Source organism: Falco naumanni, chromosome 5, assembly GCF_017639655.2.
Source record: "Falco naumanni isolate bFalNau1 chromosome 5, bFalNau1.pat, whole genome shotgun sequence".
NCBI lineage: Eukaryota > Metazoa > Chordata > Aves > Falconiformes > Falconidae > Falco > Falco naumanni.
The window spans coordinates 8,668,682-8,683,253 of record NC_054058.1 but is presented as its reverse complement, the minus strand read 5'-3'; the positions used below and the strand labels follow the sequence as shown (position 1 = coordinate 8,683,253).

The window sequence follows — 14,572 nt, the reverse complement described above, 5'->3', positions numbered from 1 at the left end:
CGTGAGGGATGTCCAACTATCTTTGTCAATGTCATGGGGCAAGGATGGGGGGGGGGGAGGGGGGAACCCAAGATTATTTGCTGTCTCAAAAAGCAAAATGGCTAAGTAGTTGTGGATCCAGCAGACTGGACGGACAGGAGAGCTGAGGAGAGCCTTCATCGCAGAGCCAGGCCTGCAGGCACAAGCCACATTTCTCGGACTGCAAGAGGAGAAGTGGGGCTTGGCACGCCGGTGTGCTGCAGCTCCATCCGGTGTCCGCAGCGAGCAAGAGCAGCAGGATGCCTCCAGTTATTTCACTGCTGTTTGTCTGCTATATAAAATACTGAACTGCTTCCCAGCCAGCGATTCCATCGCCAGGAGCATCCCTCTCATCCGCACCGATCTCTCCAGACGGGACAAGCGGACAAGTGGTCTACCCGCACTGAGCAGCTGGAGGAGGACGTAGTTGTCCAGTTTGAAAAAAGGATTTAAAGCTCAAAAGCAATGAGAAGAAACCTTGCCCAGGACTAGAGGTGAATCCTGCACTCTGTGAGAGATGCTGGTATACCAACACATTGTTAGAGCAAAACATTTGGCATCAATGAGACTTTCCAAAATAGATGTGTTCAAAACTCACAACATTTTTGAAATATTTTAGTTATCCAGTTAAGCAGTAACAGAGGTTTGAATGACAGCACAGAAGCACAGAGAAAACCAAAACCCAAACCAAGCTGTGTGTAAAGGTGTAGCCCAAACCTACAGCTATGTGGACTTCCAGAAGAGGCTGATGATCTGAGAGGATTCCTCAAACTGGGGTGGGGTTATAACTTCCATCACTTTCTTTTGGTTGTTTCATCACCTTCTGAGCATCTTCGGTAGACTTGAGTTTTAGCCAGTCCCTGGAAGTGGGAATGGTGGTGTCTCACTCCAGTGAAACAGAGTGATGGTGCTTGGGTCCAGAGGGCTGCCCTGGTGAGCAGGGAAATGCCTAGCTTTCCCCATCCTCTCTTACCCCTCTGCTGGTACAGCCCACCACCAGTCCTTGCTTCCACCACAAGCCTTGGGAGGACCAGAAATGAGAAGGAGCAGTCGTTCCATCGTTTCTCTTGCCACAACTGATGCTCAGCCACTATTAGGTAAGAAGTGGTGGCTTCAGTTAAGTCACATGCATGTAACTCTCTCCTGGCTCTGTTGTGGCAGCGAGGACATGGTGAGGATTTCCTTCGTAACTGTGTACAAGGCATTATAGGATTTTATTCCTAGTCTGCAATTTGTTGAGAACAAACAAAAGCCCTAAGGCTTATCCCTAGCTACCAGGATAAGCCTTAGGGGACACAGCTTTCCTCTACCAGTTTTCTATCTCTCATTGCTGTATGAGGGGGGGGAGCTTGGTTTGTTTCCTAGCTTTTTCCTTGGCTTCAGGGCTGAGATTGTGCCTTGAAGCTCATACAAGGGGCACTGTCCAGCCAGTGCCTCCTCAGACCCAGAGGAGTAATTCCAGAAGCAGCAAAGAGAAGGAAATTCTCTGAGAAAGCACCAGGACACGGGGATCGTGGGACTGTTGGGGGAGAGTGGCTGTTCCAGCCGGGCTGATGGGTTTGCTTCTGAGACCCTCGCTCCCAACATGCAGCATGCTTGGAGGCACAAGGGAGCCTAAAGGATGGCAGTGAGGGTCAGAGCTCATCCTTCCTTTCTCAGTTTGTCTCTCCCATTTTCCTAGTTTGTTTTTTTTTTTTTTCTTCACACACACACATTTTCCCTGTTCCCTGCCTTTCTCAGACTGGCCAGAACGGCAACAGCTTTGCAGAATGGAGCCAGTCCCCCTGTGCCTGTTCCCTGCCCCCCTGCACACGAGCCAGGTCCCGGGGGGAGCCCCATCCCCATCCCATCCCCAACCGATCCCAATCCCAATCTATATCCCCACCCTGATCCCCATTCCCATCCCCACCCCCACCGATCCCCATCCCCACCCCATCCCTATCCCCACCTGATCACAATCCCCACCCCTACCCCTACCCCATCCCTAATCCCCAGTTGATCACGATCCCCATGCCCTCCCCCCCTATCCCCTCCCCACCCCAATCCTCATCCCCATCCTACCCCCTTTCCCAGCCCCAGCCCGAGCCCGCCGGGAGGCGCCAGCCTCCCCCCGCCCCCCCCGGCGCGGGGCAGCGGGGTGATGTCATCACGGTCGCTGCCAGCCGATTGGCTGCCCGCCAGCCCGCCATCTGCCCGCGGCCGGCGGGGCGCCGGTGCCGCCGCTCGCCCCCTCCCCGCTGCCCGTGAGGGGCTCCCCGGGGCCCGGGCCGCCTGCACCCCCGGCCGGCCCCGCGGCGGGACCCGGCGGCCGTGGCGGCCCCGCTTGCGGGGCGTGCCGGGTGGGCCGTGCGGCCGGCGCGGGACAGCGCGGGGGAGAAGCCGGGGGAGGCGGGAGCCCGGCCCGGCCTCCCCAGCGCCTGGTTGAGGCAGAGGGGTGCGAGGGGCGGGCGGGCCGCGGCGGGGGGGGGCGGCCGAGCGGGGAGCGGGGCTGAGGGGGGGGGCGGCGGGAGAGGGAGAAGAGGGGCTGCGAAACGGGGCACCGACGTGTAACGTGGTCACAAGAATCCCTGCCTGGTGCTGGGCCATCCTGGGGGAACGGGAGGGGCGGGCTCCCTTGGGAGGATAATAAACTCTGGAATGAGGGTGTGGGCTGCTGCTCCTCGCTCCCCCCCCCCCCTCATTCCAGATGCATGATGACAGCACGTCCCACCATCTCACTGGCTTCTCCTTTTCCTCTTTTTTTTCTTTCCCTCCCCTTCCCAAAATTCGTATTTTGAAGACAACCAGAAGTAGAACATGTTCTGGGTGTGGCTGCCTGTGATTTACCCAATAGCCAAAGTGGGGGGGACCACTGAGGGGGAGAGACAGAGCTCTGCTGCCGAAGGGAGTGGAGACCGAGGGCTGCAGTAAGTGATGGGGACCCTGTCTGTTCTCTCAGTGCTCCCCAAGATAATTGAAAAGTAGAGAGTGGAGGGAGATAACAAGGGGAGACTTTGCTTTGCATGTGGGGTGTGTGCGTGGAGTGGGGCTTAGCCACCTGGGTAAGAAAAGAGATGGAGACCGGAGAGAGAAGGTGAAGAGAGAAAGAAAGCAGATGGAGCTATAAGTCCACTCCATAATTTTTCAGGAACACCTGGAAAACTGGCCAGATAAGGAGGGAGACAGGTGGGAGAGAAGCTGGAAAGACTAAGTAGTCTTGAGAGGGAAATGGAGGCATCAAGAAAAGAGTTACAGGGGAGGGTATCACTCGTCCTGCCTTAGCTTTCCTCTGACTCCTCTCTTCTCTACTCCACAGGGATGAAGACCTCTGGAGCCTGTATACTGTTGTGTCTCTTAGCACTCTCCTTGTCCCCAGCTGGTGAGTCCTTATGCCAAGGGGAGGATTTCTTCTCCACCCCAGCCCTGTGGAGTTTCCTATGCAGGCTCATGTGCCATGACCTAAGGAGAAAGACAGAGACATGTAGATGGACAGTGAAGGGAGAAGGACCAGACAGGAAAGGCAAGGTGGTTACAGGGTTGTGAGGAACTGCTTAGGAATTGGGGACTGGTTCCTATGTGTCCACTTTCCAGTAAGTACTGGGAGCTGCAAGAGGCAGAGGTCCACAGCTTCCACTGCAGGGATGTTTGGGTAAGCAAAACAGCCAGGCTGAGTTGAGAAAGGGGGTGAGCTGTGGTTTGTGCTTACTGTAGATTGCCATACCACCTGCGTTTGCATATCTGCGGAGCATTTCCCAGTGCTCTGTAAAACTTGTTCTGTCACAGTTGTGAAATATTTGCTGTCACTAGCGGTTCCTGCTGGAGTGGCCCCATTCCAGGCCACTCAGCTGCCGGGAGGTTTTGTAGGTTTTTGTATAGCTGTTTTGAGAAACCTAACCTCTGTAGTTCAAACCACTCTGGTTTTCTTGTTGTTGTTCTGTTTTGTTGTTCCATGTCTTTGTTTGCTTGGAGTTACTTTGGCAAAAATTCAGGTGGGATCAAATTTGTTTTTAAAAAAAAAAAACAAAACGCAAAAAAAAAAAGCCGAAACAAGAGTGCAGCAGCAGATGTTGTAGTCAGAAGACTCAGCACAGACAGCAGAAGTCAATGGAAAAAGCTTTGCCCAGGAAGGACTGTATGCAGAAGACAGATGACTGCACCTACCACATTCATATAAGGTTATTTCAATCTACTCTCCTCGGTCCTACCCTCATGCTGAAGCCTGATTCTGCTCCCAGTGGCACTTTTTCCTGTAAAAGGTGCACTATAGAGGATGTCATGTTTGTGACTGTGAGGCAGGGAGTTGAGGCATCCAAGAGATGAGCTTGTAGGTGGTCTACAAAATTAGAGGCAGAAATAAAAGGCTGTGGGGTTTTTGATGCGTGAAGGAGGGCTGAAAGGAATTTTTGTTACTTTTGTGTATTTTGTTTTAGCATTTCTGGGTTTTGGGTTTTTTTTGTTTTGACTTGGAAAATAACAGGAATACCAGCCGGTCTTTCATTGTCTCTTGGTTTTCGGTACGCTACTGATAAGGTGAATTCGGGCTGCAGGTTTGGACCTCAAGGATTAATTTATTGCAACTTGGACAATAAAATCCAGTCGTTCATAAAGTATGTGATTTGGGTACCGTAGCAAATACAGATTGAAGTGATTGAGAATTGGGTAAGAAAGCCACCTCTTTTGTCTCTCCTTGTATGCAGAGGCTTCACTTCACTTGTGTCCTGTTGTTTTAGAGTTGGACCGGTTTTCCAGTTATCTCCTAGGGAGGGGAGGAAAAGAAAAAAGCTAGTTAACAGCTGACTTGCCAATGTTAGGAAAAAGGAGGAGAGCCTCTCTTCTTTTTCCATATGACTTCTGTTTCAAATCTGGCACCGCTGGCCTCTGCAATGGTTTCAGAATTTGTGTCCTTCCTTTTGTACGAGAAACAAGTGAGAAAGTGTACAATATATTTTTTTCTCCTCTGCTTGTTCCATCAAGAGATTAGGCAGAACAGGGAAAGTTTTGGGCTGCGCTATATTGTGCACTGAAGTTATTATGTATGTCTGGCTCTCCCTGGGTCAATTGCCAGCAACTGAGCCCTTGGTGGCAGCTGGGTGGGGAAGGGAACAGCAGGGTCCAGTGACTCTTGTAAAGCTGCAGAGTAGGATTATGTAGGGGTCCCAAGAGTGCCTCTGCAGCTTGCAAGTAACTGCTCTTGGAATGAGGAAGAGCTAAGACAAAAGATCCAGACCTGGTAGTTTTTACCCATGCAGTGCTCTCATTAAGAACAGAAGGCTAAAGGCTGAGTTTGTAAGACGTAGCAGGGTGTACTGTTTTTTGGGCTGGTCCTGCACACATCCCTGCAGTGCCCCAGATCACTAGGTTTTTCCTGCCAACTCCTTCCTTCATCCCACCCCAGTTATGCAGACATTTCCCTCCTCTGTGGCTAGCAGGAAATATTTTCCTATTCCTGCCTGCTGTAGGAAGCAGCTCTCTCACCCTTTATATTTGGACAAATGAAGATTCTAGCTCAGTTTCAATTTCTTCTCTTCCACACAGCATGCACAGCCAAGCCTTCATCATTCTCCCTCTCCAGTGTGCCCAGGGGCTGAGGGGAAAGATCTGCTTTATGCTCCGTAGCCAGGCAGGATGACGAACCAGATGATTACTAGCCTAAGGAGCTACAGAACCTGTGGTCTGTTTCTTAATGTGGCAATGACTCAATCTGTGACCCCAAGCAAATTATTTCTGTGACTCAGTTTCCTCTTTTATAAAATAGAGGTAGGATTTTGACCAACTTCCAGAGCAGGGAGGCAATGTGCAATTTATTTTTGAAATGCATCAAATGGGGTTTCAGAAATGCAAAGTCTGGTAGCAGATCTGGAGGTATTTACTATCTTGCCCCTGTGCCTTTGACCCTATGGAAGCAGCAGGGGTAGGATCAGGACCCGCTGGATCCACAAGTCTTCAAAGAACAAACCCAGCCAGCAGTGGAGGCTGAGGCGGAGAGAGGACAGCATCTGTCTCTCCAGCAGGGGGGGTGTGTGTCTCCCGGACAGATAAACATCTCAAAAATTTCATAAAGCCTGCAGACTATAGAAATCCCTCTCTCTGTCCTTTCCTCACTCCCCTCTTCTCTTGCAGACTGGTTTCCATGGGTGGTCAATGGACAAGAACTGGAAAGTGCAACTGGTAAGTATTACAGGCGTGCAATGTGCTAAGTACTGTTCATGTGACCCAGCAGTCCTGTGGAGTTACAGCCTGTTTAGTTGAAAATGCTGTTCTTTCTTTCCTTGCCTCTGACCTTGTGAGCTTGCCTTTCAGTGAAGATTAAATAAGACCTCCAAGACAACCTGCTAAGTGTTGTGTGTTCTTTACAAATAATTCACTAGTGCTGGGGTCCTGAACACTTAGCTCAAGTGCATGAAGTTATGTTCACAGGATTCTGGGAGAGCTGATAACTCCTCAGATGTGAGATGGTTCGGGAACTCTACCACTGCTAAGGAAAATCCCAAGAAAAAGGGTGCACAAATGGCATGATGCTTTAGCAGTGAGGCCACTGAGAAAGGATATTGACTGGTCTTCATACTGGCTGTGTTGCTGAGGGTGAATTGCTTTAGCCCTCTGGACCTTCTTCCATTTCTGTGGCACAATAAGATAAAATGAATGTATGTTTGCATCATGCTTCAGCACCCAGAAGAGCCACAAGGGTCTGCCTTTTCTCCAGACTTAAGCCCGTGGTTAAACCATGAGACATCTTGCAGCTGTGATCCTGTCATGTGTAATACCTGGGACTTCCTGGAAAACTGTTCAGAAGCCAGCCTGAAACATGTCCGCCAAGCTTCCCTTTCCTTCACACTTCCCTCTATCACGCCTACTCCAGCTTTGCCATCGGTTGCCTTTCAAAGAATCTCATCTGCTGATGCATTTCTGCAGTCAAGGGCAAGTTCTGGAGTTGCCTCCCTCCTCTGCAGGGGTGCCTCAGCTGTCTGTCCTACTGCTGCAGGAGCCATCAGTGCCTTTGTTTCAGATTCATCTTTCTCATTGAGATGCCCACAGTGGCCATATCTGAGAAATCAGAATGTGAATCCAGAGTTCAGTAAGGGATGATGCAATGTGCACTAAGAAATCCAGTCTCAGGCCAGTCACTGAAAAGGGGGATGGATATGGGTGGGATGGGGGTACTGTGTTTATTTATATATTTACTGGATTGGATCCCACTGTCTCATGAGCATACCGTGGCAGCCAAGTTAATTCAAGCTAGCTATATAAGGGACCACAAAGTAAAGACAAGCTCTCTCAAGGACGTTCTCTCTTTTCCAGGTGAAATTAGCACCGACTCTCTTATCGGCACCTCCGGTAAGCTCCAATGTCTTGGCATCTCCAGGCTTCTTTTCCCCTTTACTGCTGCCTACATAAACTCAGAAATTATGCATTATGCTCAGAAACTCCCCCACTGTTGACAAGTAGTAGTGTTCTTTCAGCATTTATGGCTATCTGGGAGTCCTTTCTGTGCTCCGTGCAGGGAGATGAATTTAGGGCGGCTTAATTGTCTGTTCTCCAAGAAAACGCTGATCTCACCTGGTGTACCAGGGCTCTCTGAAGCTATTTACACTGCAGGAAGCCATGAAATCCAAAGCTCACGCAGCCTGGGCTTCCAGAGAAGGTTGCAGGAAGGAAGAGGCTAAATGACAAGGGAGAAAAGCTGGTCGGGTTCACCCGTTAACTGGGCAGCACTGTGGCACCGGTTGCATGGGTGTGTGCTGACAGCTAGCAGCTATGCTTGAGCATTCAGGAGACAGAGGTGGCAACCCCCCCTGAAAAAACTGTAATAAAGCAAACTGAGCAGTGGTGGGATGATGGGGAGGTGGAAATACTGTTCTTTTAGTACTGTCTTCCCCGCAGTGCCCGCAGCTATGTCACTGGGGGGCAGCAAAATGTATGTGAAAAGTAGGGTAAATGGAGGACACTTGGGAAGACAGCACTTAGAGCATGCAATATGCCTCCTGAGAGCCAAGTCTTGCTGTGCAGACAGCCCCAGGGGAAGGATGCGGAGCTGATAGGAGTGTAGGCACTTACAAGACAGAGTAATCCTGCCAGGCTCAGTGGGCAATGGAGGAGAGGGCCAGAGGCTCAAGAAAGAGCCTCCGTACTTTTTCTGTAGGAGTCCTGTTTTGAATCCGGCACCACTGGCCTGGGCAATGGTTTCTCTCTCAGCTGTGGAAGTCTCTCAGATACATTCCTCTGAGGCGAGGGGACCAGGCAGGGCAGTCAGTGATGTGGTTCAAATGATAAAGGAGAGATAGCAACGCTTGGCTGTCTCTGGGAGATGTGCTGTGTAGGAGAGCTCATCCAAGAGCGGTGCCCTGTTCTCCAGCGCAGCAGTTCCAGAGTCTCTCCTCTGCCCTGGAACTCTGCTCGTCAGCTGGCTATAGAGTATTGTGGGTCAAGCTGGCCAGTTGTCATGGGACAGCACTGGAGGAGAAAAGTGGAGGCACGGTATTGTATATGCAAGGTGCATGATCTTCCTGATGGGAGTGGGAGGTGAAAGCAACCCATGTCAGTCTTGCGTTCAGTGTGTGAGACCTGACAGTCTGTAGGAGGGTAGATAAGAGTTGGTGTACAGACCAAACTGGCAGTGGCTAACCGACATCTAAACCTGAAAAGACTATATGTGAAGCCTTTACAGCGGACTTTGGCTTCAAAACACTAATTGTTGAGGGATTAAGAAGAAAGCCTTTACAAAGGACGTGCTGTGGGACCCATCTCTGCTCTACAGCATCCTATCAGCCCTAGGACACGCAGCATATTCACAGGGAAAGCCTGCAGTTACTCTGACAAGTCAGATGATAACAACTTTGCAACTAGCGTTGTCTACGAACCAGATGTGGAATGGCTACTGGTCAGGAGTGGTGAGCCATCGGCAGGACTGTAGGAGGGGGAAAGATGTTGAAAACTCAAATTAAGATCTTTCAGAACATCTTCTCTTTTTCCAGCTGCAGCTGTCACACCACCTGTACTTCTTAGTCCTGGTGAGTTTATTCTTAGTTCACAGTCAAATGTTGTGGAACCCCCTTCCCTCTCCTTGCCTAGTCCCTGGCACAGACAGCCCTGCCATCCCTGACTGCCCCTAACCACAGCCCTGATGCCCAAAAGACGACTCCTCTCTACACCCATGTGTTTTGCCTATCCTTCTGACTGACACTATGGCATGTGAGCAGAAGTCCTCTATCACTGTTGATGAGAACTTGTGCCTGACAGTCGGTCCTCTGAGTTCCTTTCCAGCTTGTCACTGGGTAAATAACAAAATGTACTGGTTTACTGTGGTACAGGTGGGTTGCTTTATCAGAGGGAATGATAAACCAACTTCCTTTTGACCCTTTGTCAGGGACATTAAAGAACCAGTGATCTGGGGATGCTGTTTCTTAAAGGAGTCACTGTTCCTTAGAAAGAGGCAGTCACAGGCTCCTTCACTTCTTGTCTAGATGGACGGTATTTAGCACAAATAAATACATTTACCCAATCTTTTGAATTATAAGCCAAGATGCCCTTACAGTGTAATTTTGAACAGTAGTGGTAATGCTTTATAGTAAAGTTTGGACAGATTTTTAGCATTGTTGGCTGGGTAGCTGGCACTAGGTTCATATTTGTACCTTCTCTTACGGTTTTATGTTGGTAACAATGAAATCTTCCACATTAGAAGTTACAGTGGAGGGCTCTTGAAAGAGCTCTCCAGTTACTTGTTTTAAGTAAGCTGATGTCTGGGATGGAATCATGGTAAATCACACTAACTTTGCTATCTTCTGTCTTCCAGTTCAGTCTGACAGCGAAACTACAACGGCTTCATCAGGTACGTTGATGTTTGCTGCCTCCACCACCTCCCAGACCCACTTTCACCCACCCTGTTACCTCTTCAGGGAGGTGCTGGCTGAGCACTGAGCTTTGTCTCCTGGAAAATTCCCTTCACCCTGTTGCTTGAGTTAGAAGTCCTGGAGAATGACAGTAGTGGAAGCTGAAGTCTTCCGCTGGGTGGCATGCCTGGGAGGAGCTGGCAGATCACCAGACCAGATACACTGGGTCAATATTCTGTCGTTGTCAGTGGCCAAGATCTGGCGTTTCAGAAGGAAATGCAAGAATACCCATCAAAGTTAGCTACGGGGTTGATTGTCCAGAAAAGAAAGGAACTAGATTTGTGTCCTGAAGTGTGAGATTGCAGATCTAGTAAGAAACACATGTCTTAAACATGCAACTACAATTTACATTTTGTTTATTTGTGTCTTTCCCCTTGACAGCATATGTTGAGGGTCCCAGTACTCTGTGTTCAGGATTCCCAGTGGGCTTGTTTTGCTATTCAATCTACTTCCCCTTGCTTTTGTTTTATGAGGCAAGGGGATCAGAAATGTCTGCCTTATTTTCTCCTTCTTTAAACCATCCTCATCTCTCACAAGAGAGTGGAAAATAGAGGCATGGGGCCTTCCCTAGAAGCCTGGGAGGCAGTACCTAGTGAAGAAGTTATGTGTGTGCCAGAATGAGGGCACCTGTCAACGATGCTGGATCGCACCTCTGTGTGTGTGTGTGTGTCTGTTTCCAGATTGTCGTGAAGAAAAGTTCCCTTGCACACGCCTGTACTCTGTTCACAAACCAGTAAAGCAGTGTATAAGCTATCTCTGTGTTACAAGGTAAGAAACGAGCAGTCCCTAAGAAAAGCCCTAAAAACTCTCCAGCAACAGCATGTCCAGTTCAGTAATTGTTTCTTTTAAAGACTAGAAATTCCCTCAGAGAATCAGCTGGTGAGATGAATCCTATCCTCAGAGTGTCCTTTTAGGGTGATTAATTAAACCAGCACAATAACTATTACTGTGCAGCACTAAGAAGCTGCAGTGTGCCCTATATTGTAATCCACATTTAAGGTATTTGACCGTTTCATGAAGTCTTGACAAAGATTACTGTTCTGTTGACAACAGTTTTATTCTAGACTAAGTAATTCTAAAAATTTAGGACTTGCCTCCTCACCAGTGAGGCACATGTTTATTGCCTGTATCCTTTTTTTGTTTCTTTGGGTGTCTGTGCCTGTCGTGTCCTTGGCACATACCTGGTGATCCCTCAGTGTGCGTCGCATGTACATAATAAACAAGGAGGTGTGCTCTCGCATTGTCTGCAAGGAGAATGAAGTCATGCAAGGTGAGTGATAGCACAGGCTAGCCTGGAAGAATAGCTGCAGCCATCTGATAAGAGTCCCCAAGCTAACTAATTACCCAACACCAATCCATACGCAGTGGTTTCCCTGGACTTCGTCTGGGGGAGCTCTAATGCAGTGCAGCCTTGCATCCAGTATGCATGCCATAAAAAACACTGGGAAGTAGATACTGTACTACCAAGAATTATCAGCACTCTGCCTTCCTCGGTCTTGACCATGCTCTGCTAGCCCCAACCCAAACCATAACTCTTTGAGGTTAAAGAGTAACTCTTGATATTTCTGTTCATGAATAGAAAAAGGATCCAGTCTTTATTGCAGCAAAATACGGGTGATTTTAATATGTATAAATTCATGTATAACATGAATAAAGCCAGAAGGAAATTTCTGAAAGCCTAAGGACTTGCTCACTTGCCTCATGTATATAAGGATTCAGCAGTTCCAACAGTTGGTAGATGTAGTGAAGGATGTAGCTCTAACTATTTTAGTAGTGAAGAATTTGAAGAAAGCTTTGATGATCTGTCAACCTGTGTGTGTCTGCTATGTCTTCAGATGAGATCTGTCGCCAGCTGGCTGGCCTTCCTTCTCGACGTCTCCGCCGATCTGGGCAACCCCTGCATCTCCCTTGCAGGCAACTTCTGGAGCAGCAACGCAGAAGGCCTGATGCTCTGTGAGCTACCAACAGTAGGAGAGAAAAAGGAAGGGAGAGAAGAGAAATCATCATCCACTACCTATAACCCAAGACAAGTCCTTCTTGTTTGTGATTTCCCCACCATTTCCTTGCTTCTTTGCCTTCCCCCACATCCTCTTCTTCAGGTGCTGCAGTACAGAGTCCCCTCTCTGCTAGTCTGTCGTGGTGGCTGGTGTCATCTTCTAAATCTGTTGCTGAGGATGTGGGATGCTCCCCTTTTTTCTCTCAAACTCTTGTTTGGCAGGCCATGAACTGCTCATTTCCCAGAGGTCCTTATAAATGTGCTGCATCTTTTCTTGCTTTGCCCCCGCAGAGAGGCAGACGTGGGGACAGGTTGTAGCCCTCTCCAGCAGTACAGATGCCCTAAACTGCATCTCGTGTGAAGGAGTGCAGACGTGCAGACCTTTTTGCCACAGGGCTCCTGGCCTGGGTTTCTTTCATGGCATCAGTATGAGTTTGGATATGGTTGATCAGCCTGAGCCTCTCTGGTCCTCCTGAGCCACTGAGTTTGCTGTGTGATAGCACAGCCTTCTCCCATGTCTGCTGGCCTCGGAGAAGTGACAGAACTGGGAGATGAGCTGTCCTCAACCGAAGGCAAACCTCATTGTCCCTGTGTGGCAGCAGATCATTTATAACTACCTCTGGGAAGCTCTTTGTCTCAAGCCCATTGCCTCCCTCGCACACAACTGCTACCAAAAGGAGGAATTCTGGATTTCATATGGCATTATATTTTTCTCAAAAGATTACATTGGAACAGAGTGCTGCCTCTTCCTCTGCCTCCTCTCCTCTCCTCTCCCCTGTTCTGTCCCTCCCTTCCCATTGAAGAAATCTCTTGGTGCCCATTTCAGGCAAGTTCCAGGGAGCAGTAAGTATGGCTGCCTCCGCTCCCAAGGCCAAGGAAGCCCCCAAAGAACCTCTGTGTATGTCCTCGCAGTACTGGGAACTTGCAATGAATTAGGTTGTCCTGGTGACTTGTCTTGGTCTGGCTACCTCCACATTCTCCAGTTGCTGAGCCTGCTTTTAATGTCTCCACTTGAGTTCCTACCTCCTGACCCAGGAGCTCCTGTGCAAAGCAGAAGGAAGTCACAAACTGGAATAGGATGTGGGAGAAGAATCATTATCTGGGATCGCTGGGTTTTCCTAAAGGTTCTCTGGCTGTGCTGACCTGCACAGAGCCAGGTGCTGGTGGGGAGGTAAATGAATCTGCAGGTATAAGTGCTTATAAAGGCAGGCCAACCTGGGGAAAAGAATTCAGTCTGGTAGCACTGGATGTCTGTGGTCTGCTCGAGAACTTTGTTTTCCAGATACATGGAGAACATTTTGAGGTGTATGGGCAGTTTTCACTATGAGACTGGGTAGGGTGAGTGGGGAGGGGCAATCTGAAGTGTGTTAATCGCTCTGTGTGACTGTTAGTGACACGATTCTGTGGGCCAGCGGTGCTGAGCAGTTTAGCTCACTGCAACAGAAGATCAGCAAGACCCTGTCCCTAGGATCTCTAAGCATTGTTCCAACTGACAGAGAGCCAGTCTGCTGGAGCAGGCATTCAGCCCTGTCACATCACGTACTGTGTTGCTGAGCTGAGTACCATTCCGCCTTGCAGGAGCACTGGCCTGCTGCACAGAGCCGGGGTCACACAGTACCGGGGACAGCTTGCTGCCCAGAGACATCTCCAAAAAAAAAAGAGCAAAACAATGAGGCAGGAGCCTGTCCTCAGGACTGGGATTTCTGCTGTATGCAGCAAGAAGCTGGTTACATCTTGTGTGTGGGGGAAGGTGCCCTGTGCAGACACAGAATTGTTCCATAAAAGGTCAAAACCGGGCACAGATGGGCTAAATCTCTATATTAATCCAGCATATAGGAGAAAGAATTCCAAGTTATGCAGTGACTGGAATTTCGTCCTACAGACAGGGGCATTGCACCCCTACACAGAGGGTGATGCTCCTCTTGAGTACTCCAGAGGTTCACGAGAGTAGGGAGGGAGGAGGAGTTTCTCTGTACTGAGTGTGCACATTTCTGTGGAGAGGAGAGCACTGAGAGCTTGATCTCAAAGACATTCAAGCCACTGGCAGCCACTGACTTCTGTGCTGGGATGCCTGTGGATTTTGCCTGCATGGAGGAAGGTGGGATGGAGATGAGATGGAGAAGGAGCTCTTGGAAACTGGGCTAGGTCAAGTCTCCACTCTGTATTTAGAGTTGAATGTAAGCTGATATAATATAGATATATAACTGTATAACATAGCTACTGTACAGTATATAGAAATTTAACATTCATACAGTTTGGAGAATGGTTAGAAGCCCTCCTGTTGCTTGCTTTCAGCAGGGACAGGAAGAGGTGCCCCTCTCCAGGAGAACACTGTTTTAATGCTAGAGTCCATATAATGCACACAAAAATATTAAAAGAAAATTTATTTCCTGTTATTCTTGGCAACTCTCATGTGTTTGGGTTTATTTGTCTTTAGCTGTATTTCCTCCACATTTGTGGGGAGACTTGACTCCAGCCCAAATCTGCATTTAGACCTCTTCGCTCCCGGCTAGCCAGTCCTCTGTTGCCACCCTCCCTTCACTCGTGAATCACAGGGCTTCGTGGGAGTTAATTCTTTTTCCTAGGGATACAGAAATTCAGCTATTTTTTCCCGTGGATAGCTGTGCTAGATTCTCCTGACAGTTGACAGCTGCTGAACACAGGGATAACTCCCCCCAGCCCATGAGATTTG

The 14,572-nt window shown here is 49.1% G+C and overlaps 1 protein-coding gene across 2 annotated transcripts; it reads left to right on the top strand.

Moving 5' to 3' along the window:
* The first annotated feature begins 2,251 nt into the window (after positions 1 to 2,251).
* On the top strand, positions 2,252 to 14,276 carry MFAP5 (microfibril associated protein 5). 2 transcript variants are annotated; one of them, XM_040596471.1, is made up of 10 exons: positions 2,252 to 2,452; positions 2,798 to 2,924; positions 3,314 to 3,376; positions 6,118 to 6,165; positions 7,297 to 7,332; positions 8,970 to 9,005; positions 9,788 to 9,823; positions 10,565 to 10,652; positions 11,081 to 11,154; positions 11,720 to 14,276. In XM_040596471.1, the coding sequence occupies exons 3-10, from the start codon at positions 3,316 to 3,318 to the stop codon at positions 11,839 to 11,841; spliced, it is 501 nt and encodes a 166-aa protein (XP_040452405.1). In that variant the 5' UTR covers positions 2,252 to 2,452; positions 2,798 to 2,924; positions 3,314 to 3,315; the 3' UTR covers positions 11,842 to 14,276. The 2 variants fall into 2 exon arrangements, with proteins under 2 accessions (XP_040452405.1, XP_040452406.1); XM_040596472.1 differs by having other exon boundaries at positions 2,298 to 2,357.
* Positions 14,277 to 14,572: the final 296 nt, after the last annotated feature.